The sequence below is a fragment of the Penicillium mononematosum genome, assembly GCF_028829835.1.
Source record: "Penicillium mononematosum strain IBT 11891 chromosome Unknown utg000005l:1.0-9366267.0:1.0-9372171.0, whole genome shotgun sequence".
NCBI lineage: Eukaryota > Fungi > Ascomycota > Eurotiomycetes > Eurotiales > Aspergillaceae > Penicillium > Penicillium mononematosum.
This window is the reverse complement of record NW_026643275.1, coordinates 1,704,158-1,732,120: the sequence shown is the minus strand read 5'-3', so window position 1 is coordinate 1,732,120 and position 27,963 is coordinate 1,704,158. Positions and strand designations below refer to the sequence as shown.

At 47.5% G+C, this 27,963-nt stretch overlaps 11 protein-coding genes across 11 annotated transcripts; 5 read left to right on the top strand and 6 right to left on the bottom strand.

The window, feature by feature from the left end:
• Nucleotides 1-255: 255 nt before the first annotated feature.
• N7519_008746 (putative GABA permease) lies at nucleotides 256-2,022 on the bottom strand (the record flags this gene model as incomplete). The annotated part of the gene is made up of 4 exons (XM_057295520.1): nucleotides 256-1,043; nucleotides 1,108-1,685; nucleotides 1,750-1,820; nucleotides 1,882-2,022. 4 exons carry the CDS (start codon nucleotides 2,020-2,022, stop codon nucleotides 256-258), a joined length of 1,578 nt encoding a protein of 525 aa, XP_057143402.1.
• Nucleotides 2,023-3,462: 1,440 nt separating this feature from the next.
• Nucleotides 3,463-4,772, top strand: N7519_008745 (uncharacterized protein; the record flags this gene model as incomplete). The annotated part of the gene is made up of 5 exons (XM_057295519.1): nucleotides 3,463-3,663; nucleotides 3,735-3,839; nucleotides 3,888-4,076; nucleotides 4,157-4,320; nucleotides 4,358-4,772. The coding sequence occupies 5 exons, from the start codon at nucleotides 3,463-3,465 to the stop codon at nucleotides 4,770-4,772; spliced, it is 1,074 nt and encodes a 357-aa protein (XP_057143401.1).
• Nucleotides 4,773-5,754: 982 nt separating this feature from the next.
• On the top strand, nucleotides 5,755-6,750 carry N7519_008744 (uncharacterized protein; the record flags this gene model as incomplete). Its single annotated transcript, XM_057295518.1, is given in 4 exon segments — nucleotides 5,755-5,918; nucleotides 5,932-6,183; nucleotides 6,233-6,503; nucleotides 6,556-6,750. 4 exon segments carry the CDS (start codon nucleotides 5,755-5,757, stop codon nucleotides 6,748-6,750), a joined length of 882 nt encoding a protein of 293 aa, XP_057143400.1.
• Nucleotides 6,751-6,911: 161 nt separating this feature from the next.
• N7519_008743 (uncharacterized protein) lies at nucleotides 6,912-7,259 on the top strand (the record flags this gene model as incomplete). The annotated part of the gene is made up of 3 exons (XM_079040932.1): nucleotides 6,912-6,939; nucleotides 7,004-7,166; nucleotides 7,229-7,259. 3 exons carry the CDS (start codon nucleotides 6,912-6,914, stop codon nucleotides 7,257-7,259), a joined length of 222 nt encoding a protein of 73 aa, XP_078897057.1.
• Nucleotides 7,260-7,818: 559 nt separating this feature from the next.
• Nucleotides 7,819-8,984, bottom strand: N7519_008742 (uncharacterized protein; the record flags this gene model as incomplete). Its single annotated transcript, XM_057295517.1, has 4 exons — nucleotides 7,819-8,427; nucleotides 8,537-8,569; nucleotides 8,620-8,854; nucleotides 8,902-8,984. 4 exons carry the CDS (start codon nucleotides 8,982-8,984, stop codon nucleotides 7,819-7,821), a joined length of 960 nt encoding a protein of 319 aa, XP_057143399.1.
• Nucleotides 8,985-9,350: 366 nt separating this feature from the next.
• On the bottom strand, nucleotides 9,351-11,211 carry N7519_008741 (cytochrome P450; the record flags this gene model as incomplete). The annotated part of the gene is made up of 5 exons (XM_057295516.1): nucleotides 9,351-9,802; nucleotides 9,864-9,997; nucleotides 10,069-10,747; nucleotides 10,818-11,073; nucleotides 11,122-11,211. 5 exons carry the CDS (start codon nucleotides 11,209-11,211, stop codon nucleotides 9,351-9,353), a joined length of 1,611 nt encoding a protein of 536 aa, XP_057143398.1.
• Nucleotides 11,212-12,140: 929 nt separating this feature from the next.
• On the top strand, nucleotides 12,141-15,322 carry N7519_008740 (uncharacterized protein; the record flags this gene model as incomplete). Its single annotated transcript, XM_057295515.1, has 2 exons — nucleotides 12,141-12,913; nucleotides 12,976-15,322. 2 exons carry the CDS (start codon nucleotides 12,141-12,143, stop codon nucleotides 15,320-15,322), a joined length of 3,120 nt encoding a protein of 1,039 aa, XP_057143397.1.
• A 455-nt stretch (nucleotides 15,323-15,777) lies between these two features.
• On the bottom strand, nucleotides 15,778-17,098 carry N7519_008739 (Cytochrome cd1-nitrite reductase-like C-terminal heme d1; the record flags this gene model as incomplete). The annotated part of the gene is made up of 3 exons (XM_057295514.1): nucleotides 15,778-16,098; nucleotides 16,170-16,650; nucleotides 16,728-17,098. Coding segments are annotated over 3 exons (1,173 nt in total), but the record flags the coding sequence as incomplete, so codon positions are not given.
• A 1,284-nt stretch (nucleotides 17,099-18,382) lies between these two features.
• On the top strand, nucleotides 18,383-20,197 carry N7519_008738 (GMC family oxidoreductase; the record flags this gene model as incomplete). The annotated part of the gene is made up of 1 exon (XM_057295513.1): nucleotides 18,383-20,197. One exon carries the CDS (start codon nucleotides 18,383-18,385, stop codon nucleotides 20,195-20,197), a length of 1,815 nt encoding a protein of 604 aa, XP_057143395.1.
• A 744-nt stretch (nucleotides 20,198-20,941) lies between these two features.
• On the bottom strand, nucleotides 20,942-22,147 carry N7519_008737 (aldose epimerase family protein; the record flags this gene model as incomplete). Its single annotated transcript, XM_057295512.1, has 1 exon — nucleotides 20,942-22,147. The coding sequence occupies one exon, from the start codon at nucleotides 22,145-22,147 to the stop codon at nucleotides 20,942-20,944; it is 1,206 nt and encodes a 401-aa protein (XP_057143394.1).
• Nucleotides 22,148-23,850: 1,703 nt separating this feature from the next.
• Nucleotides 23,851-27,031, bottom strand: N7519_008736 (glycoside hydrolase family 31 protein; the record flags this gene model as incomplete). The annotated part of the gene is made up of 4 exons (XM_057295511.1): nucleotides 23,851-25,573; nucleotides 25,628-25,798; nucleotides 25,880-26,284; nucleotides 26,334-27,031. The coding sequence occupies 4 exons, from the start codon at nucleotides 27,029-27,031 to the stop codon at nucleotides 23,851-23,853; spliced, it is 2,997 nt and encodes a 998-aa protein (XP_057143393.1).
• Between the last annotated feature and the right edge of the window lie 932 nt (nucleotides 27,032-27,963).

Sequence of the window (27,963 nt, the reverse complement as noted above, 5' to 3'; positions counted from 1 at the left end):
GCTGCGTGAGCAGATACCTATAGATTCCAGATATGCCAAGCTGACAGTTTAAAGGTGTTAAGGCAAGAATGTTTCCTGATTAGGAAAAAGGTGGGTGCAGGTACTGTCTACCTAGATATATTCAAGTATGCCCCACGAACAATGGGGCAACCTCATGGATATCAACCAACAATTGTGTTAGATACATGGGTAAAAGTAAATAGGTACATATATAAAAACAACAGAGGTCATAACATGGGTCAGCTATTCATTAATCTAGTCCTCACGTTTGACATCCACCGCTGGACCAGAATACTCTTTCCGTCCCTTGATGACATACATGATAAGACTAAGAATGAAAACAGCCCCAAAGATTACGACACTCCAGTTGAAATTTACAGCGGTGACAGGCAGCTCACCTGGCCAGAATGACCAAAACATCGCGAAGACAGAGTAACATAGGCCAATGATATTCACAGCCAACCCCCAGTTCCGCCCCAGATCCCACCGATGAGCAGGCAGGGTATCGGAATGGCAGATCTTTCGCCAGATCACACAAGTGATTGAGATCACGTAGGTGTACATCAAGGCAGCGGTGTTGAGAGAGATGATAGCGTTGAACGCAGTATCAGAGCCAATGTTAATCAGAGAAAGCAGGCAGCTGAAGAGGCAAGTGAGGGCAATAGAATTGACGGGGATCTTGCGCTTAGGATCAATTTTGGAAATCCATCGAGAACAGGGAAGACCCTTGTCACGAGCAAAAGCCCACGTTTGGCGAGAGGTGGAGGCATTGAACATGATGTTGCTGAAAATGACAGGTAACAATATGATGGCCGTTAACCCGTTGACTCCTGCCGTGTTAGTAGCCTGCTTAAACACGTAGAGAAAGGGAAATCCGGTAACGTCGTTAAGGGAATCCACGACGGATGGGGTGGCGAAGAGGTAGGCAACCAACAAGATGGCAGCCATGATTCCATTGATGAAATATCCCCAGGCCATAGCCCGTGGTACGTTCCGGCCGGCGTCTTTAATTTCTTCCGACATATGGGCGCACGCATCAGAACCTAGGGATAGTTAGTCTATTTTCCACAGACTGCTCTCTATAACAATAAGACAAGTGAAACTTACTAAGACAGCCGTAGATAGCTGAGATTTGTCCAACCATCACACTCAGTCCCATTGTAGGTAACCCACCTAGATTCTGCCAGTCCGAGACGAAAACAGCTTCAGCAGATCGGTGAGGAGACATAGCCCACAGGACGATCAAGATCACTGCCCAGGAAAGGACGTGAAGAATCATCAACACGTTACTCAAGATTGGCATCAGCTCTGACGCATAGACATTGAAAACATATGACACTAGAACCATTAAGAACACAAGTAGAGTGCCTTGCCAGCCTTTAGGATCATAATCCGGATTGCGAACACTGATCAATCCCTGGATGATGGTGCCGGTGAGGAAGGATCCAGAAGCTGTTCCGGATTGCCATGCGAGTACGGACATCCAGCCAGTGATGTAGCTGAGAAACTTCTGGTATCGAGGCGAGGAAAACTCCGATACCCAGTGATATTGGCCTCCATCGGTAGGTGCTATCGAAGCCATTTCCGACAACGAGGCAATGATGAATCCGAATCCGATAAATGTCCAAATATATGACCAGAACATGCCTGCTAGGCCTCCATTCTCCAGTCCCTGGTAGTTCGAACTGGAAGGAGTTAATATGTTTGTCCTGTATACCTGTTGGGGAAAGGATGTTTCAAATAGCTCACATGATCAGAAATTCCCAAGTGGCTTGCAATATTGACGCAAAGCTCAATGCCGCAAGAGGTCGCATATTTCTCTAATTGAAGTCGCTAAACATTAGCTGTAAATGTGATAACTGCAAAAGCGAGTGAACGAACCTTGAATTCTTGAATTTTTCCCATGCGATGCATTTCATGGTCGTCCAGTACCGTCCCGCCATGTTGGGAGGCTGCTGGGTTCCTATGATCTATACCCATGTCCAGCGTCTCCAACGCTGTGGCTTTGATTGAGGTTTCCATGATGCAATGAATACCGATCCAGGCAAAAGAGTGTCAGATGGAGTTGGATTCACCAGGATTAAGGGGCTGTAGGAGTAAAGTACCAAATATCTCGATGGAAGGCCGGAATACCCGTGAAAGAATGGATCCCTTACAGCGTACGGAGTACCTCCTTGCCATTCTAAAGCTTCCATTTCGGTTAATCACTAGTCAGTTGGCCGCGTGTTTCGCTTTAAAAGCATAACATAATTTGAACTTTTTATCGGGCCCTAGAGCGGCTTTGTTTCAAAGAAAGCATGTTTTTGCGGCACTAGACCAGGGCTGCATGGACCAATTCCTTCGTGCCTTTACTAAGTGGGGAAATATATGCGATGTAACAATGAGAAGAGATGTACAAAGTACCAAAAGCCAAGACATTCCAAAGTGCTTATGGTGCAATCGAATCTCGGGAAGTTCTCCACAAAGGCATTGGACTGATTGGACTTGATTGGGGCGGGAGCGGGAACGGGACGTCCGAAATATTCTCAACCTTCGTAGATATACCGCCCTCCTAAATTCTGCCAGTTCTGCCAGACTAAAACTCCTAATAAAGTTAGTGTATAGGCACGTGATCTAGCAAGATATAGGTATCCAAGACTGCTAAAAAGACCACTAAAAAGACATATGAAAAGAGTATAGAGAAGACTGCCTGAAAAGATCACTAAGAAGACTACGTATAAGCGGCCAACTATTTATTCTTACAGCAGTATATTTAAAATAAGGCAGGTATTTATGACAGTATATAAAGAGAAGACGGTATATTTGGCGGTACATCTAGCTACAAAGGTTTAGCCCAATCCATGGATATTTCGGGGGTCCCACTGTCCCAATGTAGATAAGCCTTTCCAAGATTTCCAAGATTTCCCACGGGTAACGTCTACTCTCTACTCCGAACGCATCTACTGAATTAAAAAAAATAAAAATTGTTTTGCCATCATGGGTACATAGTTCATAACAAGTGGCACATACCCTTTACAGCCTACTTGGAAGCTGGGAGGAATGGGAGGACGAGTCATTAAAATGAGATTAAATCTTAACTGACGGTCTTTAGTCCTTTTCGCTCCCCCTAGCCTTGATATGGCTCGACAAGGATTGCAAACCCCGAAAGCCCTGCAATACAGTTGGCTCTCTACGTGTACATCCTGATTTTTTTTTCCCATGAGCATCCCGGTCATATTCGGTGCTCCCGTGACGCACTAGGCTCATATCGTCGACTTAATAAATCCTATATTTCTCGCAAATAAGGGTGATCACCGTAAAAGTCTTTTTTGACCGTTCGGCCCCAAGAATATCCCATTTGACGTTATGTGTTGCCCTCCCTATTCAATAATTGAAAATGCCTTGAACCCTCTCATGTTTCAAATGTGAAAAACTTCTGGTCCGAGTTTATTTTTTCCGTATTTACACGGCCGCTAGCTTGTCATGTCGGCCACTCTGACGACATTGAATTCGGGTGTGAGCCCTCCTCTTACGACGGATAATGACCATAACCACAGTGGACTGATTGTGGTCATCACCGCGGTCAATTTGTGTCTAGTTTCGTTTTCTCTCGCAGCGCGCACCTTCTCTTCGTACCATAGGAATAGCCTGCAGCGAGATGATTACACATTTGGGGCTCTCGTGGTACAGTACTATTCACCCCATTATAAACTGACAATCTGGAGCTTCATGTCTCTGGACTAACAACGTGATAGGTTACCGCAATTGTCCAGATTGTACTCGTGCTTTGCCAGGTGCACTATGGGTGGGGAACTCCGATTGATAGCATCGAGACCACAAGTAAAGAGCAAATGCTGAAGGTAAGTCGTGAAGGAATCCAAAATTTCTAGGATAATTAACATTAGAAGATAGTATATGCTGCTGATATCTTGTCCATCATTGTGGTCGGCCTTTCAAAGGTGACAGCCTGCATGTTCTATAAGGGCCTATTCTCCCAGATGCAACGCCCAACTTCCCATGTCGTTCTTCTGGTAATGGTCCCGTGGACAAATACTATCCACGTTTCTGTCGGGAATTCGGTGTTCCTCTACTCCCTGGTCCGAAATCAGTGCCGCTGAATGCACTGGATTGGTATGACTTGCCCCTCCAATGAGTATAACCACTGACCAGGCTACAGCGTCCCCGCTGGGAAGTAATTACGGCCCTTGACATTTCCACCGAGATCTTACTTCTTGTGTATGCGGCACTTGCAATCCACAAAGTCAGGATCTCGACAAAACAAAAAATCATCGTGTTTTGCGCTCTGAAGAGTCGGGTTTTGCAGGTCCCTTCACTAGATTGGTTTGGGATCTCTTTTATTGACATCATAATTTGATAGGCTCATCCCCATCGCGGCAGTGCGTCTGCACTTCACCCAAGCCCAACTCTCCTCGGAAGATCCAAGTCTCCTCGGGTCCTTTGCCACGGTCTCCACGGAGATATACATAGGGCTAAGTGCCATTTGCCTCTTGACGGCCTTTCTCAAGTCCTTTGTTGCAGTCTACGAGGACGATATCGGCATAACATATACGTATCGGAGGCCATCGAAGTCTGATTCGCGGTCGAGAACTGCTGTGCCGAAGGATATGCCGTCTCGCAGGATCTCCCGTAGTGTGAGAATAGAGCGGGGAGTAAAGGGCTGGGAGCGAGAAGAAGACCCGATCATCAAATCATCTGAGGGTATTCAAGGGTTACAAATTATGAAAACTGTACAGTTAAGCGTGCGAGACGAGTCTATAGAGCTATCAGACTGAGGGGGGAATACAGGTGTCTAATAAACTCTTTTTCCGGTCTGTCCAGTTTAATCTGGCATGAAACCCAGAAGCTGAAATGAACATTAACAGCCGAGTGGATGTTAATGCCGCGTTCTTCCAACTCGAGATCTAGCCACAAATTGTGGTAAGCAATACCTACCTAGGTAGTATAATTTCTACAGTGCCAATTCCTACATCCTCTCACTTTCTATTAAAAGAATAGTCAGCCGTTTATATGGCCGTGGTCTTCCTAGGGAGTCCTTTATTGGTCTTTTTACAGACATACTGTCTCCCACTTCTTAGTTTGTTAGGTAGATAGTAGTATTTTGCCAGCCTAACATTCATAGAGTATTTGTGTGTTTATTGACTATAGAAGCTGACAGAGACTAATGGTGTAGAAATCCCTGTAGAATATCGACTAATTTGCAACGCTCATGTCCTAACTTCCACGTCTGCTACATTTGAGAGTGGGAGAAAATAAGATCTGAGTCGGACACAAGATATATTATGGCCTCACTGAAACTCGTACATTACCTACAATATGTACCCTATACTATGAGATGCGGTGTCCTGGAGCAATTGTTTACCAAACAGACGAAGGAGCTGTATGCCAAATGTTGCCCCCTTGAGTATAGCAGGTTGCTGCCTGATAGGGAAAGAAATAGAAATGATAAATTGTCACATTCTAATTGTATGTGTAGTTATATTAGGGCTAGATGGAAACCTGATCCATTAGGCAAACACGTAAACGTGCGGCTCATGATGAGACAACCCTTTTTATCTTTTTCCATCATCTCATCACCTTTTATTCAATTCTCGCACCTATCACATTTCCTTCTTTCAACATTACACATTCCCGATCCTGCCTCTCTATCGAGCATCATCACAGAATCAACGAATCCTCGCACACCTTCATTCCCCCCTTCTACCCACGTCACCAGAAATCTCCTTCACCATCGATCAACGGCGAAGTCTGCACATCATGTCGTCCCATCGTCCGAGAGGCCAGGATTTGGTAACATGGATACTTGCCGAGCTCGTATCCTCTTCCGAATCGACATTCACACAAGCCGATCTTGAACGACTTGAGATTTCAGTCAAGAGCTTTAGGCCCACAGACCCCGAGTTTCTTGATGACAGAAAAAAGTGTCTTTTTAAGCCCGTTCGACAAAGAAAATATTAAAAGATGGGAAGTCCCGGATAGTGAGGCCGAATACGAAGCCGTCCATAAGCGCCTTGACATCCAAGATGTGCCTTCGCACCTTGCTCAGAAGCCAACAGAAGCTGAGATAATGCGAGCTACAAGGAAGGTTATTGGATATCTTCAGACAAACTACACTTTCCGGTGCGAAGGGAGAACTAGGGCAACTAGGCGGCCTTTGTCAGAGGAGCTCGGGTGGGCGGAGATTGAGTAAGTGCCGCTTCTTAAGCTTATAATGGGTAACTAATATTCCATTCAGTTGTGAAGAATTTACCGGCGGAGACGGAGGACTATTGTTCCCTACTCCTGGAAGATATATAGGACAAGACTACCCCGGTTGGAGGTTCCGGTCGCTACAAGAATGGTGGACGAATGTCGATATGCTAGCTGGGCCCTCGACTCAAATAGTCATTTTCACCGATGGAATTGGTAAGGAGGACCGATTACTCCTCAGTGAGCTTGGGGCAATAGTTCAGGTGATCGCATTTCGTCGAACCCGGCCCGTATTCAGCCATTACCACATCTTCCCAGTACGCTGTGGCCTAGATACATATCTATTCGTTAAACTGCTAATTGGGGTAGGTCCTAATGCTATCTTTCTTCGGGCCTCGACATGGAAGGATACTCCAGGCCTGCTACGACTCGCGTTCTCAACAGCTCGAAATCCAGATCTCACCAATCTTCAGTTTTCTCAGAAAGAACGATGAGTCCTTCGATATCTTTTTGCGATTCATGGCAAGCTACCCGCCTGAGACACTGGACAACTCTATATTCTAGCTGTGTTGGATTGCTCGAGAATAACCTCATTTATGTGTCTTGCTGCATAATAACATACCCAGTGATTCCAGTCACACTATTCTTCGCCTGTGTTACAAAGGATAGATAATGGCATCGCTAGCATGCTGGGCTAGGATAGGCCTTTCTATCAAGACACGAGAATGAAATTTATTCCTGAGCTGTCTACTGGTATTTGCGCTCTGTGGCCCTAACAACCTCGAATTATCCTTTATGGGTTTTATCTAGTGAAAAGATGGTACATACGACCATACGGTGTGGAAAATAGGGCTTCCCGTCCGCTCAGCCGTACTCAAGCCACACGCCGGTGAGTTAGTAGTTGGGTGGGTGACCACCAGCGAATCCTCACTGTTGTATGTTTTTGTTTTTTTGTTCATCCATCGGATTCATGAAAACTGGTACGTCTCTCCGTCTAGGCCTAGGTCTACCTATGTACAACAGATACAAAATAACTTCCAAGGTTGATGTCATCATCGCGGGACGGGGCGTGAACTCTAGCGTCAAAGCCTATCTGACCTGACAAGTGACAATTTCAGCCTAGTAGTATCCGTGGACTGCGGATCGGGTTTCTAGAAAATACGGTGTTGTGTCCCGCAACGGATAATTCATTGACTGCCCAGGTGGGAAGTCCCCTAGGTTGGGGTTTGACCTGGCCGAGAATCATTGTTTGTAACAAATGTCAACCTGGAATATGGCCCTCCCTAGGCACTAAACAGGAACCTTGGTTTTTGTGGTGGTCTAGTGGAATAAAGCCGTATTTATTTCCACAACAAAATCTATATATTTCCCGCATCTATGTAGTGTATACTCTAGGGTTTTTGGATGTGGGAGGAGATGAATCGTTGAAGAAGTATGGATATATGGAACTAGGAAATACGGGCTAGAGCAACTCACGAACACACATGGACCGAACGTATTGTGGGTAAGTAGGATTCGGAAAGGGTGTGGTCTTATTCCGACCACTTGAGGCCATGTGTTCCACCCCTCAATCCAGACCGAGTGTTAGATAGAGAATCATCAATTCTCCCCTGGAAGACACCATCCGTAGCATCAAGATAACGCGGTGGGTTTTGGTAGGAACCCAAGAGTACGAGGTTGAATTGTTTCTAGCAGCTCCGCAGCCTCAATCATTCTGTCATCTCGTTGCACGCTCACAGCCCTTCGATACCTCCTCTGTATGACGCTGGGTGCCTCTCGCGCATAGCGCCGGAGTGCTGCGACTGCAGTTCTAAAACCTTGATCGGATGGACTGTCGAACTTGGACATTCGTCGATGATCTGCGGCAATGCCGCATCTTTCGGTGTTGTCGATTATTGGTGCTGCGCTCGTTTCAGTGACGATGTAATCTCTTTTGTATTTGAGATCAGTCTTCTCTTGCTCCCAAAAGAAAAAGACGCGGAAGTTACACATAAGTGGCGCAAATTGGTCGGTGATATTCTGCAGGACTTCAGATTCCTTTTTGAGTGCATTGACTAACCCTGATTCGAGCTCTATGAGGGCTTTGGGGGTCGCGAGGGATGCTATCTTCTGAAGACTACCGAAAATATTCGCTTTGCTGGATCCTTGATGCGGAGTGCCGAAGAAAAGGATAGCAAATGTACAAACGTAAATCGAATAGATATGAGTGAGTCTAGGGCGACTTTCTGCGTATGCCAGGGCCTATTGATGGTTAGCTATTAGAACGATCATAATCCTTTTCAATCCCTTTTGCATAGATTACTGGATTACTTACTCTTTTCACTATTATGCCGCCTAACGAATGACATACAAAAATGATGGGCCTTTCCGCTGCATCGTCGAGCTATAGGTGTTAACAGGGTTCCATTTGGATAGACTTAGACAGTCTCTTACATCCCTATCTGCCTCTAGTTGAGAAACCAATGTCTGCGCATGTTGCAAAATCCTGTCCGAGCTGGGTGCCTTTCCGTCCTGGGACGAGATGCTCGCGTTATAGCCCCATACTAACACTCGGGCACGAGGGATATAACGCGGAAGGAAATATGCGTTGCTCAGCCAACAGATTCCGTGCGGCTTAGATGTCCATGACCCTGTGGCATGACCATTGAGCCCATGGACGGCGACAATGCTAGCTTATTGTCAACAAAATTCAGCATTTTAAGATGGAACACTCACTCCACCTCAACTGGCCCATCAAGTGGTCGGTATAGCTCGTGGATCCCGTAGATTTGCTTCGGAGCTTCTACTCCCTGAGTCATTTCGTTGAACTTCGCAGGCTGAGTGATAATGTCGAGGAATGTTGTGGTTCACAGTTGGTTAAACTGGGGCTGAAGTCCAATTATGGTATTAGTCTGACCCCTCATGCGCGGCCCTGCTAACGCCTTTTATTGGATACCTCACCAATGTGCTTTGGTCTGTGCCTAGTGACCAATACTGCATTAGTGTACACGCTAGTGGAATATGAAATGACTCGCGGAACATCTCACTATGTATGGAGTACATGTCTTGGTACATGATTGTTGAAATGTGTGGCTTCCCGGGCCTTCCCTTGCCAGGATCTGCCTCCTTGCCGGATACATATATCTTTCATGGTCTTCCCAATCCCTCCTCCACTGGCTTTATTTTCAATGACTATTTTTAAGGACTTCCACTTTGCATCCTTCGGCGCTCGAAAGAACTAGTGTTAGTCGCTGTCTTTCGGTTCCGACAGGCTCATTTGGCTCTCCTGCCGGCAACGTAATCTGCGAAAATGTCTGCAACATCCTCACAATCGTATAAGAAATCTCCATTCGAGCAAATTCCTCCCCCAAACATTGACGAGGCCCACGACTGAAAGGAAAGTAGGCCCATCCAATATTGTTAAGTTCGCCGGTTTCCCATCTCTCAGGACGAAATTCATATGCATCAGGGCCATATATGTTCTTCTTCCGTGAATTCACGTACTGTGAATAGACAACTAGTTCACCCTTTCTCACCAAGATAGGCTTGTCACCATCTGGGCCACCCCCTGTTGGTAGAAGAGTAGTTTTCACCGCCTCGCGATTGTTCAGCGGAACAGGAGGATAAAGACGAAGACCTAACGATGCGAGATTAGAGGCCTGCGCCTCAATCACAACAGACCTCTAGATGGCACTCACTTTCTTTGATCACATAATCAAGGTATCGAATTCTTTTTATTTGCTCCCGAGTTGGTATAGACTCGTTTACCATAACGGAAGAGATTTCTTTTCGCAGACGTTCCATTACACCCTCATGGCGGACAAGTAGTCGACTTGGCATTGACAGAGTATAGTCAGCACTGAGCGCGAACCTTCGAGATTTCTCTGCCGGTGTGATACATACAATGTCCAAGACAGGCAGCATGCCGTTGTATCTCGTCCAGCGAGCAAAACATTTAGTAGTTGATCACGTATATTTTCCATCCTTTTAGACCCATCAATGTCGTGATCGTTGGGCCCAAGTCGCTTCGCTTTGTTGTTTTGCGCGGTCTCCAAACACGATTCCTTAGCAATCTGCTTGATGAAGCCATATCGTTTCTCTTCATTGTCATCCACGGCCTCCAAGTCTAGATCCATGATGTATTGCTCAACAAAGCGATGGACCTCATCACAGGCTTTCTGGAAGGCTTTTGGCCTATAGAGATTATGCCAAGGTGCTATACGAAAGCGTTTGGCAAGCCCCTCTTGCGCGATGTTGAAGCTTTCTGCAAATAGTTTGTTTTGCTGATGTTGATCAATACCAGCCCTCAAGGTATAGACCGATCTACCAAAAAGGAGAGCCGTTGCAATGTCCATGGTCAAATCAAAGAATAGAGGCTGGAGATCGACCTTCCCGCTCGAGGGCAGACGATCAATTAGATTGTCAACATGCTCACGGAACTGGTCGAAGTTCTGAGACTGAACATTTTTAAATTGTTTGTGCAGAAGGTCTCTTGAATGCTGCCATTCAGACCCCTCCTGGGTGAAGATGCCATTACCAAGCAGAGGTGCGAAAATTTGAGGCCTGACTCCGAACCCATAATCTGGCGCACAACCAAGTAAGAAAATGAGCTTAGACTAGCCTTTCAACGCAGATCATGGATGGGGATTCACCTTTGAAGTTCTTGGACAAAACAACCTCAAGGTTCTTAGGATGTAACACGTGAAAGGCCCTGGGCCCAAACAGCAGATATTGAGAAAGATTGTTCTGGGGTTCGTAGTCCTCCGCAATTTTGCAAAGATATGCAAGGAGGCGACCTTCTGCGTTCGTTTCCCAGAGATCCTTGATGCGATCAATTCCAAAGGGCCATTTCTTGGGAAGTTCGAGAGGTAACTCGCAGTCCATTTTGGATCCCCAGATAGAATCATCCTGGTAAATTATCATTAATTGAACTCAAAGCGGCGAATTTAGTCTTACCCGATAGCTTTTGAATTTCATAAAAGAGCGATAGCATAGTCGACCAATGATAAACACGATAACAGGCCAGATTAGATATTTCACGATCATGTTTGGTTTTGCAAAATGTTATGTTTGTATAATTGTTCGGGATGAGACTGGGGAAGAGGTTCGGTATATGATACCTCCAATATAGGTAGTAGTTAGCGCCCATCTTATAGGCGAGACGCACACTTGTAAGCGCTAATGCAGGTATATCACACGCCAAGCCCAAAGTGGAGAAAGCGGTAAACCTTTCGTGTCCTGTCCCGTGATAGGCTGACAAATAGCGCCACGTGCAGATCACATCCACATGGGTACCTACATGTGTGTGCCTCCCTGCAATGTTGTAAGTACCTAGGTAGTGCTGTTCTGTGTTCATGTGTCTGAAACTAATTATAATTCTCCAGGATCACTCGACTCCCATACTCGGAGGCCCCATTTTCTTTTAAATCATTATCAACATGTCAATATATGTCTCTCTGTGAGAAGCGATCAGAAATTTAAATTTGCGCAATGCCACTGGGCCTTCATGTGCTTCATTCCCACAATCTCAGTCCTTCAGCGGCAGATTTGGATCAGAATACTGGTGTCGAGTACAAATCCCTAATCGCCTTAACTTGCGCGTGTTGCATTCACTGACGGATTCTTTGATAGTATCGTGGCCGTTCACGGCTTGGGGGAAAACTCGATAGAGACATGGACACATCATGAAACGGGTACTTTATGGCTTAGGGATCTTTTGCCACGAAGTATCCATAACGCCCGAGTTCTCACATTTGATTACGATGCTACTCCTTCCCTTTACACTGGAAAAGACTTCATGGACAGGGTGCAGAGTCAAGCAACTACCCTAGTGGCAGACTTGGAGGGCGAGAGGAGCTTAGAAAACGCTTCTAGGCGACCGGTAATCTTTGTCTGCCACGGTCTCGGAGGCATTATCGTCAAGAGCGCGCTCGTTCATTCAGCAAGTCGAACATCCCATTTCACATCACATCTCAATGCTATATATATCTCGACTTTTGCTATTGTGTTCTTCAGCACCCCCCCATGATCACATCGACGTTGGGAAATGGCTTCCTTCGGGCACATCTTCCTTGACACTTCGACGACCAAAAGAGAAAACTAGTATGCCTGGAGTGCCCATCACTGTGCATACCTTGGAAGTAATCACAAATCAGTTCGCTCCACTCATGAAGAAGGTCCACATGTACCTTTTTTGGGAAGGGGTGAGGACACAACTTGCGAGCGGTGCTGAGTTCATGGTAGACCCGTCCTCTGCTGCTCCACATATATATGACACGGAAAGATGCGGAATTTCGGGCTCGAACCATACAGATATGACGAAATTTCACCAATCCGACTCTGCTTACCGGACAGTTATATCCGCCCTCATGAAGTACTGCTACTCAGCGCCAGCAATTATCGCATACCGATGGAGAGAAGCAATGGAAACGATGATACGTCTGCGAAGAAACGAAGCTTGTGAACTAACGGGCCTATTTCTTGAAATCCCGGACAAGGTCGCGATTACCACGGAAACCGAGACAGATACTATCGATGCCCCTCTCCAGAACGAACATTTCCATCTTCCATGCACAGTTTCTATGGACTTTATAGGCCAAGAAGACATCATGGAAACACTCACAAATGCGTTTGAACCGGAAGGCCCCACGTCGTTGAACAAACAGCAAAAGCGATTTGTTGTTTATGGCATTGGTGGCTCGGGGAAGACACAAATATCTGCAAAATATGCCCAGGACAACCGACAACAGTAAGTATTCAAGCGTCTACATACCCGTGGACCATTTACTTGCTGACACATGTTATGCTCAGCTATTGGGCAATTTTCACCATCGATGCATCTTCCACCCAAACAGCCAAAGAATCATTCTGCAGAATCGGACGGATGGGGGGTCTCGAAGCTACCGAAGATTCTGGCAAACACTTCCTCTCTCAAGCTCGAAGCAACTGGCTGCTAATCATCGATAACGCCGACAAGCCTGATATAAAGTTCGAAAACCTCGTTGTGCCTGGGGATAGAGGTCATATACTCGTGACTACAAGAAATCCCAGTCTTCGAAGGCAAGGTAACGCCGGCAGTGTGGAAGTCAAAGGCCTTAAGCAAAGAGAAGCCCTGCATCTCCTCATGAAAGTGGCAGACATTATTCCCCCGTGGGATTTATCCTCAGAAACAGCAGCGAACGAGATCATCAAGACCTTGGGATACCTAGCCCTCGCAGTCATTCAGGCGGGTAACTCAATTTACAACAAAATGTGCAACTTAAAAGAGTACCTCCGGTTCTACCGACGGTTCTTGGAAAACCGCCAGAGAAGAAAATCGGTTTCAGAGTCTGAAGATCTTGATTGGAGAAAAGCCGAGAATGATGATATCTACTCAGCATTTGATTTTTCGTTTCAGAACATCGTGTCCAGTAATACAACCCCCAGCCAAGATGCAGTGGAGGTCCTCAACATTGTGAGTTTCTACCACTTTGATAATATACGAGTGGACATCTTCGAAAGAGGCATGGGCCTTGAGCGAAGCCAGTTACGGCAATCTCGAACCAGATCCCTTCGGGCAGGATTTGTACAAGCTATTGTCAGTCGCTTCAAACCACCTCGGGCCCTTCCCCGAATACTCAGGCAAAGTGCGGATGATATGCATCCATTGTGCATCAGGGAGGCTCTTAGCGAGTTGTACGCATCTTCATTGATAACATATGGAAATGACGAACAGAGTTTCTCATTACATCCTCTGGTTCATGCTTGGGCAAGAGACCGCATACCTCCCAAGGAAAGGAGCCTCTGGGCAATGATTTCCTTTAATACGCTCATGGCCTCCATACCGCTCCCTCCGATGGAAACGGGGGAGTCGCACGTTAGTTTCCGGAGAAGTTTGATTCCTCACCTTAATGAATGCCTGGAGGCATGTCCTATTGAGTTTAGAGAGTTCTCTGGCCTCGGCATGGGAAAACATCGCCGGTTTACCTTGGTCTTCCAGCCAAGCCTAGTGTTCACAATTCGAGAAATGATTCAAAATGCTGCGAAGTGCGGGGTTTTGCATGCTGAAACAGGTGATTTTTCAAAATCCGCATATTACCTTTTCCTGGCAAAGGAGTCGTTGGTCAAGCTTTTGGGCCCGAATGACGAAAAAACAATAGCGACGATGCTGGGTTTGGCCAGTATACTTTGGGGTCTCGGGCGCCTAAAAGAAGCCATAGCCTTGCAAGAACAGGTTGTCAAGTCGCGGAAAGAGGCCTTAGGACCGGACCACCGTGAAACCTTATTGGCCATGGACTCTCTTGGTCAATCTTTCTGGCTCAATGGACAATATCGCGAAGCTCTTGAGCTTCAGCAACAGACCGCACAGAAAATGCAGACGCACCTTGGCGAAGGGGATGACGACACGCTAAAAGCGCTTGACCACTTGGGTGTGACATTAAACGCTTGGCACCGGTTCATTGAGAGCAGAGACATGCATCGGAAGGTTTTGCAAATTCGAATGCAAAATCTGGATCAGAGTGACTTGAGGGTCCTCGAAACGAAGAATAATCTTGCAATGGCCCTGTTTGACCTGAGAGAGCTTGATGACGCGATATCTCTGATGGAAGAAGTCTATAACGGACGCAAGGCCCGAATGGGAAAGGAACATCCCTACACGCTCTGGGCGCTATGCTACCTGGCGAAGATATATACGGAAGCGGGAGAATTACAAAAGGCTGAAGATATTCTCATCGAGGGAATCGCCGCTGGTAAACGAAGCCTTGGCGCAGATCACCTTGGGGTGTTGATGGGCTGCGGAGAACTTGCTCGAACTTATTCTCGTCAGGGTCGCCTAGACGAAGCTGTGACACTGCTTATGTCGACCATCGACAAGATCAAGATTTCTCGAGGCAGCGAGCACATTGATTACGCTACCGGAATGTGGAGTTTAGGTCTGTTATGGGAGAAAAAGCAGGAGCAAAGCAAGGCGATGGATGCCTATCAAGTCGCGCTCGAAGCTACAGAGAAGAGGTTAACAGCAGAGCATCCTCTCTACAAGATTATCTCGGATCGCATGATACTCCTAACAGAGAGCCGTCACGGAAACGACTCCAAAGAGAGTATAGAAAATGACTCGGTCACAAATGGCGTTGAGGACATGCAAATAAAACCTCTGCATGCTACGCAGACCTGGTAGAAAGGCCATGCTTAACTCGTCCCTTTGATGTGCTATTATTGATGAACTTGATGTTTTACTAAAGGAAATACCATTAATATCGTTTGTTTGGACATCTACTGTTCAACTACGTATTACAATATGTTTCTCGTAGACATCTTTGACACAATTAGTGTGATTCCGGGATTCTAGATTCCTTGCTATATACCCGAGGACCTTTTACGATATTAGTGTCAGACACACTACAGAAAACCTCGTAAGTGCATATTACTCTCTGCCAGCGTGTCCTAGTTGTCGATTTCATGTTGTTTAGTTGGAGAGCCCGAACCTGTCTGATACCCGTACAATATGGACCCTAATACGTATTCCCATACCTAGCGATAGGCGGAAAATAGATAAAGTCACATTTCTTATAAATTGTCAATAAACCTGAAGGTGTAACATGTGCAATGAAAAGTCGCGAGACAGGTAACAATTTAGAGATCCCAGATCACTGACGGAATTTCTCCATCCAGCTTCTTTTCTGCAAGAAGGGTTCCGGGAGCCCCGGAACGTTTATCCCACTGAGCCACGGCAACACTTTGGCTGCTTTCCAATGCCACCGCAACCATAGTCTTGGTACTTGCGATGCTGAAGTGGCGAGGGGAGGAGCCATAGGCTGGATACAACCCGAGGAAAGAAACCTTCTCAGCCTCTTTTCCACTAGGGTCAGCGCACATGAATACGGCGAAGGAGTCTTCATTTGGGCCGAATGTGTTGTCGAGACGGTTGGAGACGACTATATGATTGTTTTCGGGCTATGAGACAAGATCATGTTAGCTGAGGAATCGGATTGAACGATATCTTTGGGGCAACGCCCGAGACTTACCGAGATTGCAATTTCAGCGGCCTTGGAGCCAGCAGGAGAAGATCCATCACCATATGTACTTCCCTCGTAGATTTTGCGGAAGGAAATTCCGTTGTCTGAATAGGTCACCCGGAACCCACTCAACTCGTTGCTGAGCTCCTGCACAAGGTAGAAGTAGACATCTGATGCTGTGCTGTTCGATCCGCGGGGGGTCCAAAACACACCGTGCCTGGGTCCAGATCCTGGGTTCACGGCCAGTGGCTCGATCGGTTCAAGAAGACCAGTCAACGGGTTGACATGGAAGACGCGGACGACATCGGCTCCAAGGTCGGGTACGAGGACAAATCGTCCGGTAGGGTCGACAACTACTCCATGGGGATGGGGGGCATCTTGGCGAGAAGCGACCGGACCAGGAGCGGCCATCTGGTATGTGAAGGTTTGTTCACGCTTGAAAAGTCCCAGGACAGGGTCCACGGAATACGTCGAGACAGAAGATCCGGAGCTATAATACCAGAGCGAAGTCAGCACCTCGTACCATCTTGCGTGCAACTCTCTCCAGGGATTCGATGGGGACCTTACTAGTGCGCCACAGCAAAGAGCTTGCGATTCGGGATCCTAGGTGCAGAGTACATGGCAGACATGACGGGGCCGGCGGGGGTCTTCAGTTGCGCAAGCTTGGAGAGTGTCCCATCTGGATGAGTTCTCAGGGTGGTTATAGTGCCATTGGAAGCACCGATTGCTTCATCGAGGCAGTACAAGACACTATTGGGACTATCCAGCATCAGCCAAGACGGGCTGCTGCCGCACTCAGTTGTCTGGGAGAGGGTAGACAGCTCATTGGAATCGGAAAAGTCCAACGAGGTAACAAGACCAGCGTACGATGCCGCATAAAGCTTCGTAGCAAGGGCAGCATGCCCAAAAAGGGATGCCGCAAAAAAATACAGACAACGTCTTCATTGGGTCTCTTCTTTCTGCTCTGGTAATTGAATGGCAAGGCTGGAGAATAAAGACATGACTGAGGTAGTTGACAGTTTTTCTATGTCTGAGAGTTTGTCTTCAGGGATATGTCGAAATGAACGAAGTCCCCACTGTTCCACTAATTTTAGATGTATATTCCCCCCCTTGATTCCTATTGTTCAAAATTGTGTACACTTGATAGGGTATGGTTTGTTCATTCTCTTATCGCGCACATGGGGCTGGTTCGGTATAATGAGTTGCCACTCTTGGCGCCAATGCGGTTTTGAGTTTCTGACGACATTCCCCTTCTCGGCATGCCGAAAATGAACCCGATTGAATACGATGCCGATTGGTAACATAACGAGGCCCAGATCGAGGCCCAGACTGGAGAACGCCCTCGAATTATGAAGCACTCATGGGCCAGACTTTCATGTTTAGTCTATTTACGGATGTTCCTTATCATCATGAATTATATGATTACATGACATACACAAAGTTTCAAGGTTGCCTTCGCTATTTTGGTCAACAAGGTTCTCAAAAACAAGATTTGGAGTTTCCTGGCACTTTCAAGTCTGCAGTTAATATACTGAAATCAATAACCTTGTACAGTCCATATATTATCACGCCCAATTCCAATTCAGGCATCGGATTAGAGATCTACGTACAAGTCCAATGGAGATCGATCCCTCGAAGTAGCACTCCGTACCTAACAAGGCGTACTAGGAGTTGGTACAGCCCTGGAATGATCTACTGCTGACATTACCTGTCAGCAAGGCCCGCTTCCTCGTATCCAAAATTAACTATACGGAATATGCACGGAAGGATTCAATTTCAACAGACTGGGCTGATGAAGGCCCCACCTCTCTGACATGTAATCTCGGATTTTAGCACAGGTACACCCACGGAGTTGGTTATTCCTCCCAGATAGGACACCGGTGCATGAAAGTTAGTATGAAGATAGTTTGACCGGTCCCAGGAACCGACTCGCCAAGATGTGCAGAACTTTATTTTCTGCAGATCAGCCGGTAGATTCCATTCCGTGAAACTGACGATTGATATCGCACCCCTATTGCACCATACCACGTGTTGTAACCGGGATCGTAGAGCCCTCCGTGGGTATTGTTCAAGCATTTGAGGTTCGGTATCAGTATAGTATCAAAGACGCAATTGTTACGAACATATATATTTGATGCTTCCGATCGTCATTTCACGTACACCAACCTACTCTTTTCCTTTCGTTTCTATATACATTGCCCTCCGGGCTATTTTTCCTCATCATGAAGTCCGCTATTATCACCTCCATCCTCTTCTCTGTGGCTGCCGTCCAGGCCTATAGCCCGGCTGAGCAGATCGACGTCCAGTCTCACCTGCTTTCCGACCCCACCAAGGTCGAGGGAAAGACTTACGACTATGTCATTGCTGGTGGTGGTTTGACTGGTTTGACCGTGGCTGCTAAGCTGTCCGAAAACCCGAAGATCAAAGTCCTCGTGATTGAGAAGGGATTCTACGAATCCAACGATGGACCGATCATCGAGGACCCCAACGCCTATGGGGAGATCTTTGGAACTAGTGTGGATCAGAATTATCTCACAGTTCCCCTTATCAACAACCGAACTGGAGAAATCAAGTCTGGTCTCGGTCTTGGTGGCTCAACCTTGATCAACGGCGATTCCTGGACCCGCCCAGACAAGGTCCAGATCGACTCATGGGAAAAGGTCTTCGGCATGGAGGGCTGGAACTGGGACAATGTCTTCCAGTACATGCAGAAAGCTGAGCGCTCGCGCCCCCCGACTGCCGCCCAGATTGAAGCCGGTCACTTCTACGACCCGGCCTGCCATGGAACAGACGGAACCGTTCATGCCGGCCCTCGCGACAACGGCAAGCCTTGGTCCCCACTGATGCGAGCCCTCATGAACACCGTCTCCGCTTTCGGTGTTCCCGTCCAGAAGGACTTCCACTGCGGTCACCCCCGTGGTGTCTCGATGATCCCGAACAACCTCCATGAGAACCAGATCCGTGCTGATGCCGCTCGCGAATGGCTTCTTCCCAACTACCAGCGCGATAACCTGCAGATCCTGACTGGCCAGAAGGTCGGAAAGGTTTTGTTCAACCAGACCGCATCTGGCCCCAAGGCTGTTGGTGTGAACTTCGGTACCAACAAGGCTGTTAACTTCAATGTCTACGCCAAGCAGGAAGTGCTGTTGGCCGCCGGATCTGCCATTTCCCCTTTGATCCTTGAATACTCCGGTATTGGTATCAAGTCCGTTCTTGACAAGGCCGGTGTTAAGCAGCTCCTTGAACTCCCTGTTGGTCTCAACATGCAAGACCAGACCACTACCACTGTTCGGTCCCGCGCCAACAACGCACCTGGACAAGGCCAGGCCGCTTACTTTGCCAACTTCACCGAGGTTCTCGGCGACCATGCTGCCCAGGGTATTGAGTTGCTGGACACCAAGCTTGACCAGTGGGCCGAGGAGACCGTTGCCCGCGGTGGTTTCCACAACGTGACTGCCCTCAAGATCCAGTACGAGAACTACCGCAACTGGCTCCTCGATGAGGATGTTGCATTTGCCGAGCTCTTCTTCGACACTGAGGGCAAGATCAACTTCGATATCTGGAACCTTATCCCCTTCACTCGCGGTTCCGTCCACATCCTCAGCAGTGACCCTTACCTCTGGCAATACGCGAATGACCCCAAGTTCTTCATGAATGAGCTGGATCTTCTCGGCCAGGCCGCTGCCACCAAGCTGGGTCGTGAGCTCTCTAGCGCCGGTGAGATGAAGAAGTACTACGCTGGCGAGACCATTCCCGGCGACAACCTGCCTCAGGATGCCACCGTTGAGCAGTGGGAGGACTACGTGATGATGAACTTCCGTCCTAACTGGCACGCTGTCAGCACCTGCTCCATGATGTCCCGCGAGCTCGGTGGTGTCGTCGACGCTACTGCCAAGGTCTACGGTACTCAGGGCCTCCGTGTCGTTGACGGATCCATCCCTCCCACTCAGGTGTCCTCTCACGTTATGACCGTTTTCTATGGTATGGCCTTGCGGATCGCCGAATCCGTCCTTGAGGACTATGCCCAGAAAGCTTAGTTGGATTACTTGGTGTGGATGGTCATTTTGGCAAAAGACAGATTTGGTCGATCATCCCGACAGTGGGAAATTCCTTCCCGCTTTTGGATTTGCGAGGGGACTCCGCACTCAATAATGTCCTGACTTTTGATTGGAAGTTATCTCTTCCTGCCCCCGTTCCTTGTTATTCTCTTTGTTATTCTCTTTGTTATTCTCTTTCTCGTGTATACAGGTTCATACTAGAATTATAGATTTAAGATTTTTTAGATAGAAAATATAGAAAAAAAAAAATCTCAGGGGCAGCAAACGAAATTTCTAAATAGGGAAGTGTTGAACATGCGGTAAATCCATAGATAGTGTTATTTCATATTTTAGAAAGCTACCAGTGAGTTAGCCCCAGTGGACTCGGTAGTAGAATATACGCTCGCTAGCGCGCCAGTACCTCGACCGTGGCTATGTCAGTAGCCAATCAGCAGCTTATTTACTTACTCTATTTGCAGCACGTGGGAAACCCCTTGAACGCAAATGAGATCGAGGACCCACTCCGATTATCGTCAACCAAACATCCCGGGAGAGCAGCAAACTTGTGAATATTGTACTCTAGGGCCCTACGACGTACGAGGGCAGAATTTTTAGAAAAAATCAGGTTAAGGGAAAAACACAACAATACTTTGAAGGCACTTCAAATTGTTTCAAAATTGCAAAAGATTAAAATTAACAAAGAGCCGGTAAGACCAGGATCCAATTCATCATGAGAAACATATCTCAGACAGTTCCGAAGGTGTAAGTGGCCAGATTCACAGCAGGGAGGGTCTCAGGAGAGTAAATCACATTGGATTGCTGACCCCACTGTGGGTTGTTGACAGAGTCAATCCAGCCCTCGGGCTCAATCGCCAGACAACCATATTTCTCAACAAATCCAGAAGCTTCCTCATTTCCTGATTTCCGCTTAGCCTGAGAAGGCTTCACGGGAATTGTCCCATCCATGTTCAGACAGGTGAAGAACTGCACAGCAGGTTGGTTCGTTGCAACGTCCATGCTAATTCCTGTGGAGCTGGAGTTCAACCGGAGAGCGGTAACAAGTGCGTCGTGGGCAGAGTACGTCGGGTCACGGTCAATGATAAAGCAGTTGTCGTATCCCACATCACTGCCAACAAGACCTTGGGTATATTGAATGTCACGACCGATGATTTTGCCGGAAGTAAAGTCCATCGATTGGTGATCAGTCTCATCCACGGTCGAGATGACTCCATTGGGGACTTGGATACTGTCCGTGGCGATGAATCGCTCAGACAGGGGCATTTGCAGCCATGTATCATTGAGGACAGTCGGCTGCTGGAAACCATTCAGGTTCCAGTAGATATGGTTGGAGAGCATGATCGGGGTAGAGTGCGTGAGAGCTTGCGAGACCATCTTGGTCATCAGCCGGGGATGTCCCTGTGGATTTTGAGCTGTGGCCTTGGTATCGACAGAGTATGTAGCCTGCGTAATGACGTCGCCTGGGAAGCCTTGGAATGCAGCATCGTATAGCTCAAAGGTCACAGAGGAAGGTGTGGATGCAACCACAGTCCAGTTTCGCTGATCGTAGCCAATATCTCCGCCATGCAGCGTATACACGCCGTCTTTGTTCTTGGGAATGTGATATTCGGTTCCGTCTAGCTCGAAAGTGCCGTTCTTGACACGGTTGGCAATGCGGCCAATGACGGCTCCGAAATAGGTATGACTGGTCTGTGTGTCTTCCAGATACTGGCGGGGATCGTCATAGCCAACCACAACGTCCTGCTCATTGCCATTCCTGTCTGGAACTAGCAGCGAGATCAATCGCGCTCCGTATGGAATGAACTTGGCCGTGATATTGTCGGCGGAGATTGTGAAGACCTTGAAGGGATCCACAGAGCGCGCATTGGAATTCCCCTGACCGAGGGCGATCGGGACAAAAAGACATGCTGCAATGTACTGCTTGAGATACATTTTGTAATTTGAATAAAAAGAGCGGAGTAGCACGCGTAAATAAAAATTAAAACGAATGAAATATTAATAAACTGGTGGTGAAGGGGCTCCTTTTTAAATCGAGTTGATCGACATACCCAACTTGTTGCAGTGTTGCACCGCTCGCGCCATTCCGGATTAAGACAGATGAGAACGGATTAGTGAGTGACACGAGGCCCGCTCCCGAGCTCTGTCTCGGGCGGGAAGTGTCGGCATGCCGAGCTTATTCTAGGCAAACCCATGGTACGTGTCTTGGCAAAGATAAAGTTTGGCTTCTAATTTTTAAAGTTTCACTAAAATCTGAATTAATAATTTAGCAGGTCTAGAATCTGACTGCATAAAAATGCATAAAACCTGCCAATATACCTATTCTGGCAAGGATGCATAAGCTGAGTCGGCACTCACCTTATTAGGCGTGTCATTTCTTAAACAGGCTATACGTAAGAGAAATGTCTGCAGAAACGTCTGCAGGGGCTTTGAAATGCCGTAGATCTGGTTTAAATTTTGTGCCACAGGTCTGATGAATTTAGAGAAATGGTAAGGGGATGTTGTGCGAAGCATGTCTTAGGTCTGGACTTAGCTTTTTACGAGGACTTCGTCTCGTTTAGCAAAGCCTCCGAAGATTCCCCATTCGTCAATCGAGATATGCCATGCAAGGAAACGTCGTGGGTGGAGACCTCTCAGGACAATCTAAAATTGTATAGACTAGTATACATTCAAGGTAAATTAGATCAAGGGGAGCCAATTACTAGGTTCATAAAGCGCACTGGGCCTGCCCATGTGGGTTGTGAGGCTGTTGTGCATGGGCGAATGTTGAAGGCAGGTTGAGATGTCGGGCCGAGATGCTGAACTCAATACTTGATACTCGGTGTTTACAACACCAGATATGCAATTTGCCAACTTTATATACGAGAAGCCAAAGAAATGCGTGCTCTCATGCATCCAATCAAAAAGGGCCTTCGAACTTCATCATGCGGTGTGCTGCTTTCCTTTTGCCCCTTGGGATGCGAAATTCATCAAGATTTTGGTTAAGCTTTGTAAGGTTGCTAGTGAGAGAGATAGACAGGGGTTTCGGACTGTACCTGCATGCATTAGACTTCCGGCGAATGATCGGTAGTACTTCCTTTGCCAGGGGCCTATTTCATCATACCTTTTGCCAGGACCATGTCAGGATTTATTTGGGTGAGTGATTTTGGTGCCATGCGAGACCGTGGGTTACAAGCGTTCCACACAATTTCTAGCGGATGATGTTCGTCTGGCCAAGCATTCTGGCTTTAGGGGGCAGGCTTTCGGAACGCTGAAGATTATTCTCAGTAGATACCGAAGCAGTTCAATGATGTCTCTTTAGTTGCCGATTGGTTACTATTCAAGGTGCCATATGTGATATAGAGCGTAACTCTTTCCCAATACATCATTTTACAACAGTCAGGCTACTGCATACATATCTTGACGGCTTCATCCTGGCTTTATACACCAAAGCCATGGGCTATTTCCACGATGTTTACTATCTATAACTGTAATGCCGTAATACTGGAGACCATGTGTAAGAGACACTGGAAATGATCGAATATCCCAACTGCTTGAATTATTGTTTCTAAAAAAGTATTCATATGATTCAAGCCTATCTACTACCAACATCCACCTTCTTACCTGGCTAAAATAGCCAGATACCGTTCTAAGAGGAGTCAGAGGTCAATCCCCCTCAGGCCTCCACCAATAGTATGATTCAATTTGGATCTACCATTCCAGAGACCAACGCTTTCCAGCCCAAGCAGAGACATCGAATCCGGAAATGACCAAGGTATTCTTGTCACCATCAAAGTGGACGTTCTTGGGGGGCACAGCCTTTCCATTGAACTTGATAGGGTGCGCGTCTTCTCAACGCCCCAAATGGTAACGTTTCTCAGACTGTTCTCTTCAACCCATCCGCCATGCTCAATGATGGTTTCAAGCTTCCTGTTCTCAACTTTGAATTCCGCATGAAGCGTGGCGTTAGGTGTAACACTGACTCCGTCGTCAAGGTAGAGATTTCCAGTTGCGCTACCGTCCTTGTCCAGTGCGACCAGGATATCCCAGGGGCTGTTTCGTGCATCTCTAGTGGTGAGGGCAGACTGCTGAAGGGGCAAGACAGATCCTCCACGAGCGTAGACTGGAATGTGGCCGAGAGGCGCGTGGATGGTTGTGTTGGCCTGGGCAGGCACAGGGACGGCGGTATTGTTGTACCAGTCATACCAGACTTCCTCGCCTTCGATAAGGCCAGGGAAAACACCGTTCACGGATGTTGCACCCTGTTCGAGAACAGGAATAACAAGGATAGACGGACCCAGCATGAACTGGCGGTCCGCATTCGCGAGAGATGGATCGCGAGGGAACTCCCATGAGAGAGCCCTCATGACTGTCTCACCCTTTGTATGCGCGTGGTAGAAGAGCGTGTACATATAAGGCAGAAGTTGGTATCGAATAGCCATAGCCGTCTTGCTCGCGTCGATAACGGAGGACCATCTGTATGCTTCCTGGCTGATAGCACCAATGATGTTATGGTTTCTGTAGAAGGGGAAGAAAGCGCTCAGTTGCATCCAGCGGTTGCACAGCTCCATATCGGTGTTATCGGCAAATCCACAGGTGTCAACTCCAAACATGGGAATTCCCAGTAGCGACATGGAAAGAGCCTGAGGGATGGAAAGGATCATGCTAGGCCAGTTGGACCAGTTGTCACCACCCCAGTGGGCGGCGTATGATCCGGAACCGGCGAATGTTGAGCGACCGAGAATGAAGGGGCGCGCATCGGGAGAAATAGCAGAGAGGGCGTTATATGTAGCCTTGAGGATACCATGACCCCAAAGGTTGTGCATGTCATATTCGAGTGTGCCGTCTGCGTGGGTTGCGTTGGGCGAGATAGCTCCAACGGCCAAGGCACCCTTGACGTTGTTGATCGTGTAGGGAGGGTAGTTGACATCACGAACATCCGGGGTAGGGGTGGTGCGAACATAAGAAGTGGAGGAGGTGGCCGAACTGGTCGGATAAGCACTGGACCAGGAAGCGCGTGCTGCTGAAGCAGAGGCAGCTTCAGTGGCGTTGGTTTTATCGAATCCTTCGGGGTAGATAAGAACCGGGTTTGCAGGCTCTCCAGGCAGAGCAAAAGGAACGTGCACAGGCTGGAGGGTGAGGTTGTTACTTCCGCAGCTTCCAACGCAGAAGGAAGAGATTTCACTCATGTCAATCCATGCACCATCATACCCGGTGATCTGATGGTATCTGACCATCTCGTCAATCCACCATTGCTCAGTGCCCTCGGCCAACCAGTCAGGGAAGACGGTGTATCCTGGCCAGACAGCACCGACATAGAGGCTGCCATCTGGGTTCGTCAGGAAAGCACCAGTTTCATTTCCTCGCTCGAAGACAGGGTATCTGGGAGGAAGTAAGCTTATGGAACTTAGTGTGTAAGGGAATCTAAGCACTTACGCGTCATCCGGGTTCGATGGGTTAGGAATATAAATGGCCGAATCAATGATTGGAACATAGTGCCTACCACTGTCATGGAGGCGCTGAATGAAGCCCTTGCTTGACTCGTCATCAAATCCAACAGGGTTGTTTTCAAAGTCGCGGTAACGAACCATCCAGTCAATATCAGTCCTGGAAGAAACAATGTCAGTCAGGGCTGCCTTTACTTGTCTGTTGGGACATGGTAGAGAGTCAGATAGTAAGGTCACTTACCAAATAGTTTCCAGTGGGATGTCAAAGTGTGTGTGGTTGTTCACGACATCCTCAAGTTCTGCCCAGCTTGTGTATCCCCACCGACATTGGTGGAAGCCAAAGGTCCAGTATTGCTGCATCGCAGGCAAACCGACAGTAGCCAAGTATGACTTAGTCACTTCTGGCTGACTCGGACCTGGGAAGAAGTATAGGTCGATGCTGCCACCAATAGCCCGGTAAGTAATGCTGTCTTCCTGCATCAAGATATCTTGTCCATGCGCATTACGAGAAAACACTCCGTGGGACAAAGATGTGTAGTTGGAGTTTTCAGTAGTGTCGTCGCTTTCTACCAGCGTGAGACTGCCATCAGCACCCTCCGTAAAGTAACGAGTCTCCAAGAAGAAAGGATGGGCGCCGTAGACATTGCTGTAGCTTTATTAGCAGATATTTCGAGAATAAAGTGCAATGGTCTTACATATCGACTGTGGCGCCAGCATCTGCCGCATAGTAGGTCTTGGTGTAGTTGTTTCCCAGTCTGAACCCATGGACCGACTCACCCAATCCGTACAGATTGTAGTTCTTGGGAAGAGCGCTCTTGAATTCAACGAACTGGTTTTCAAAGACGATTCTTGTTCCCTTGGTGGAGAAAAGAACATCTTTTGTCGACTTCCTGGTCACTTCAAATCCGAAGCTTGGGTCATTAGTCCAGGAGAATTCCAAGTCAGAGATGACGTTGGGCTCCTCGACTTCGGGTTCGGCCAGATAACCCTGAGGAATAAGGTACTGGGTTGCGTTCTCAGCGCCAATGTGGGTTGGCACGATCGCAACATGCAGTCGATCCGCACGCTGATATTCGACAGTGAGGCTCAAAGCCTCAATATCGGTACCGTAGGCATTGCATGCATCTCCCGCGAGGGAAAGAGAAGCTGTGAAGCCAGAGGCGGTCTGTTGGATATTGGAAGCAGTGTATCCTGGGCAGACGGTCTGTGCATCCACTGCCTGTGGGTCCTTGATATTGGGAATCACGGCAGGAGCTATATTTGCTTCAGCGGGCACAGTGAACTGAGCCGAGTGAGAGGAGGTTGGCGAAGGAGAGGATGTCTGCGCCTGGGCGATAGCACAAAATGCAGACAGTCCACCAAAGACACCTCCCCAGGTACGTGGGATACCCATGACTCACGGACTGTGAGAATTGAAAGATAAAAAAAGATTGCCAATGACCTAGGCAGGATTCTTAGTTATCCCTTGATAGATACTGGGCATTTAGAACAAATTTATGTTGTACAAGGACGCTATTTATATATGTCTACTCCGTACTCCGTAAGTGTACTAAGAATGCAACATGAATATCCAATTGGGGAAAGGATCAGTGCCCTCCAAAGTTGACCTTTCCCCATTCGTTCCGGACATTTGACAGTTCAGTCCCATGGAAGCCACCTTGGGGATGATTGGCCTTGGCTGAACTTTACTTCTAGCCTTGGCTCGGGTGTTACATCAGATCCACTCGATATTTCACCTTAAATTTCACCGAGATTGTACCTTTAATTCTATTCCTCATGTACATCAACACTTGGCACCGACGCTGATCAAAATTATACTTTTATGCAGGCTTCTCGGAGACAGTGGCCTCATGAATACGAGCATGACGTCATCTTTCAAGGATTAGTTAGATGAAGGTCCTTGATCTTATATCAAGATTTACGAAGGAGTCCATTGCAATTGACCTGTTGGACGAGTGTCTACTGCCTGGTAGACCACGTGTCACCTTGAAAACATATTCTCACTCCCGACAACATACGAACTTTTACTTCCTGGCAACCTTAGGAGACCATCCGGAGATTACAGTAAGATTGAACCCTGGAAACACTAGATTTATGATTTGAAAGGATCTAAAGGGAGTCCAGATTGTATTATCTATTTCTTCCACACGAAGTCTCGACGAAGTCTGAGACCTTCCAGTTTTATTCCAAGTTTAACGAGTTAGAAATGCTCAGCGAGTTTGTGTGACGAGGAGTACCAAGGAGTGATAAATCCATTGTTCTCAAATTATCTGCGCTTTCCGATTCTTCTGGACATTCTGACAGTTGAATGCCAATGAGAAAGCC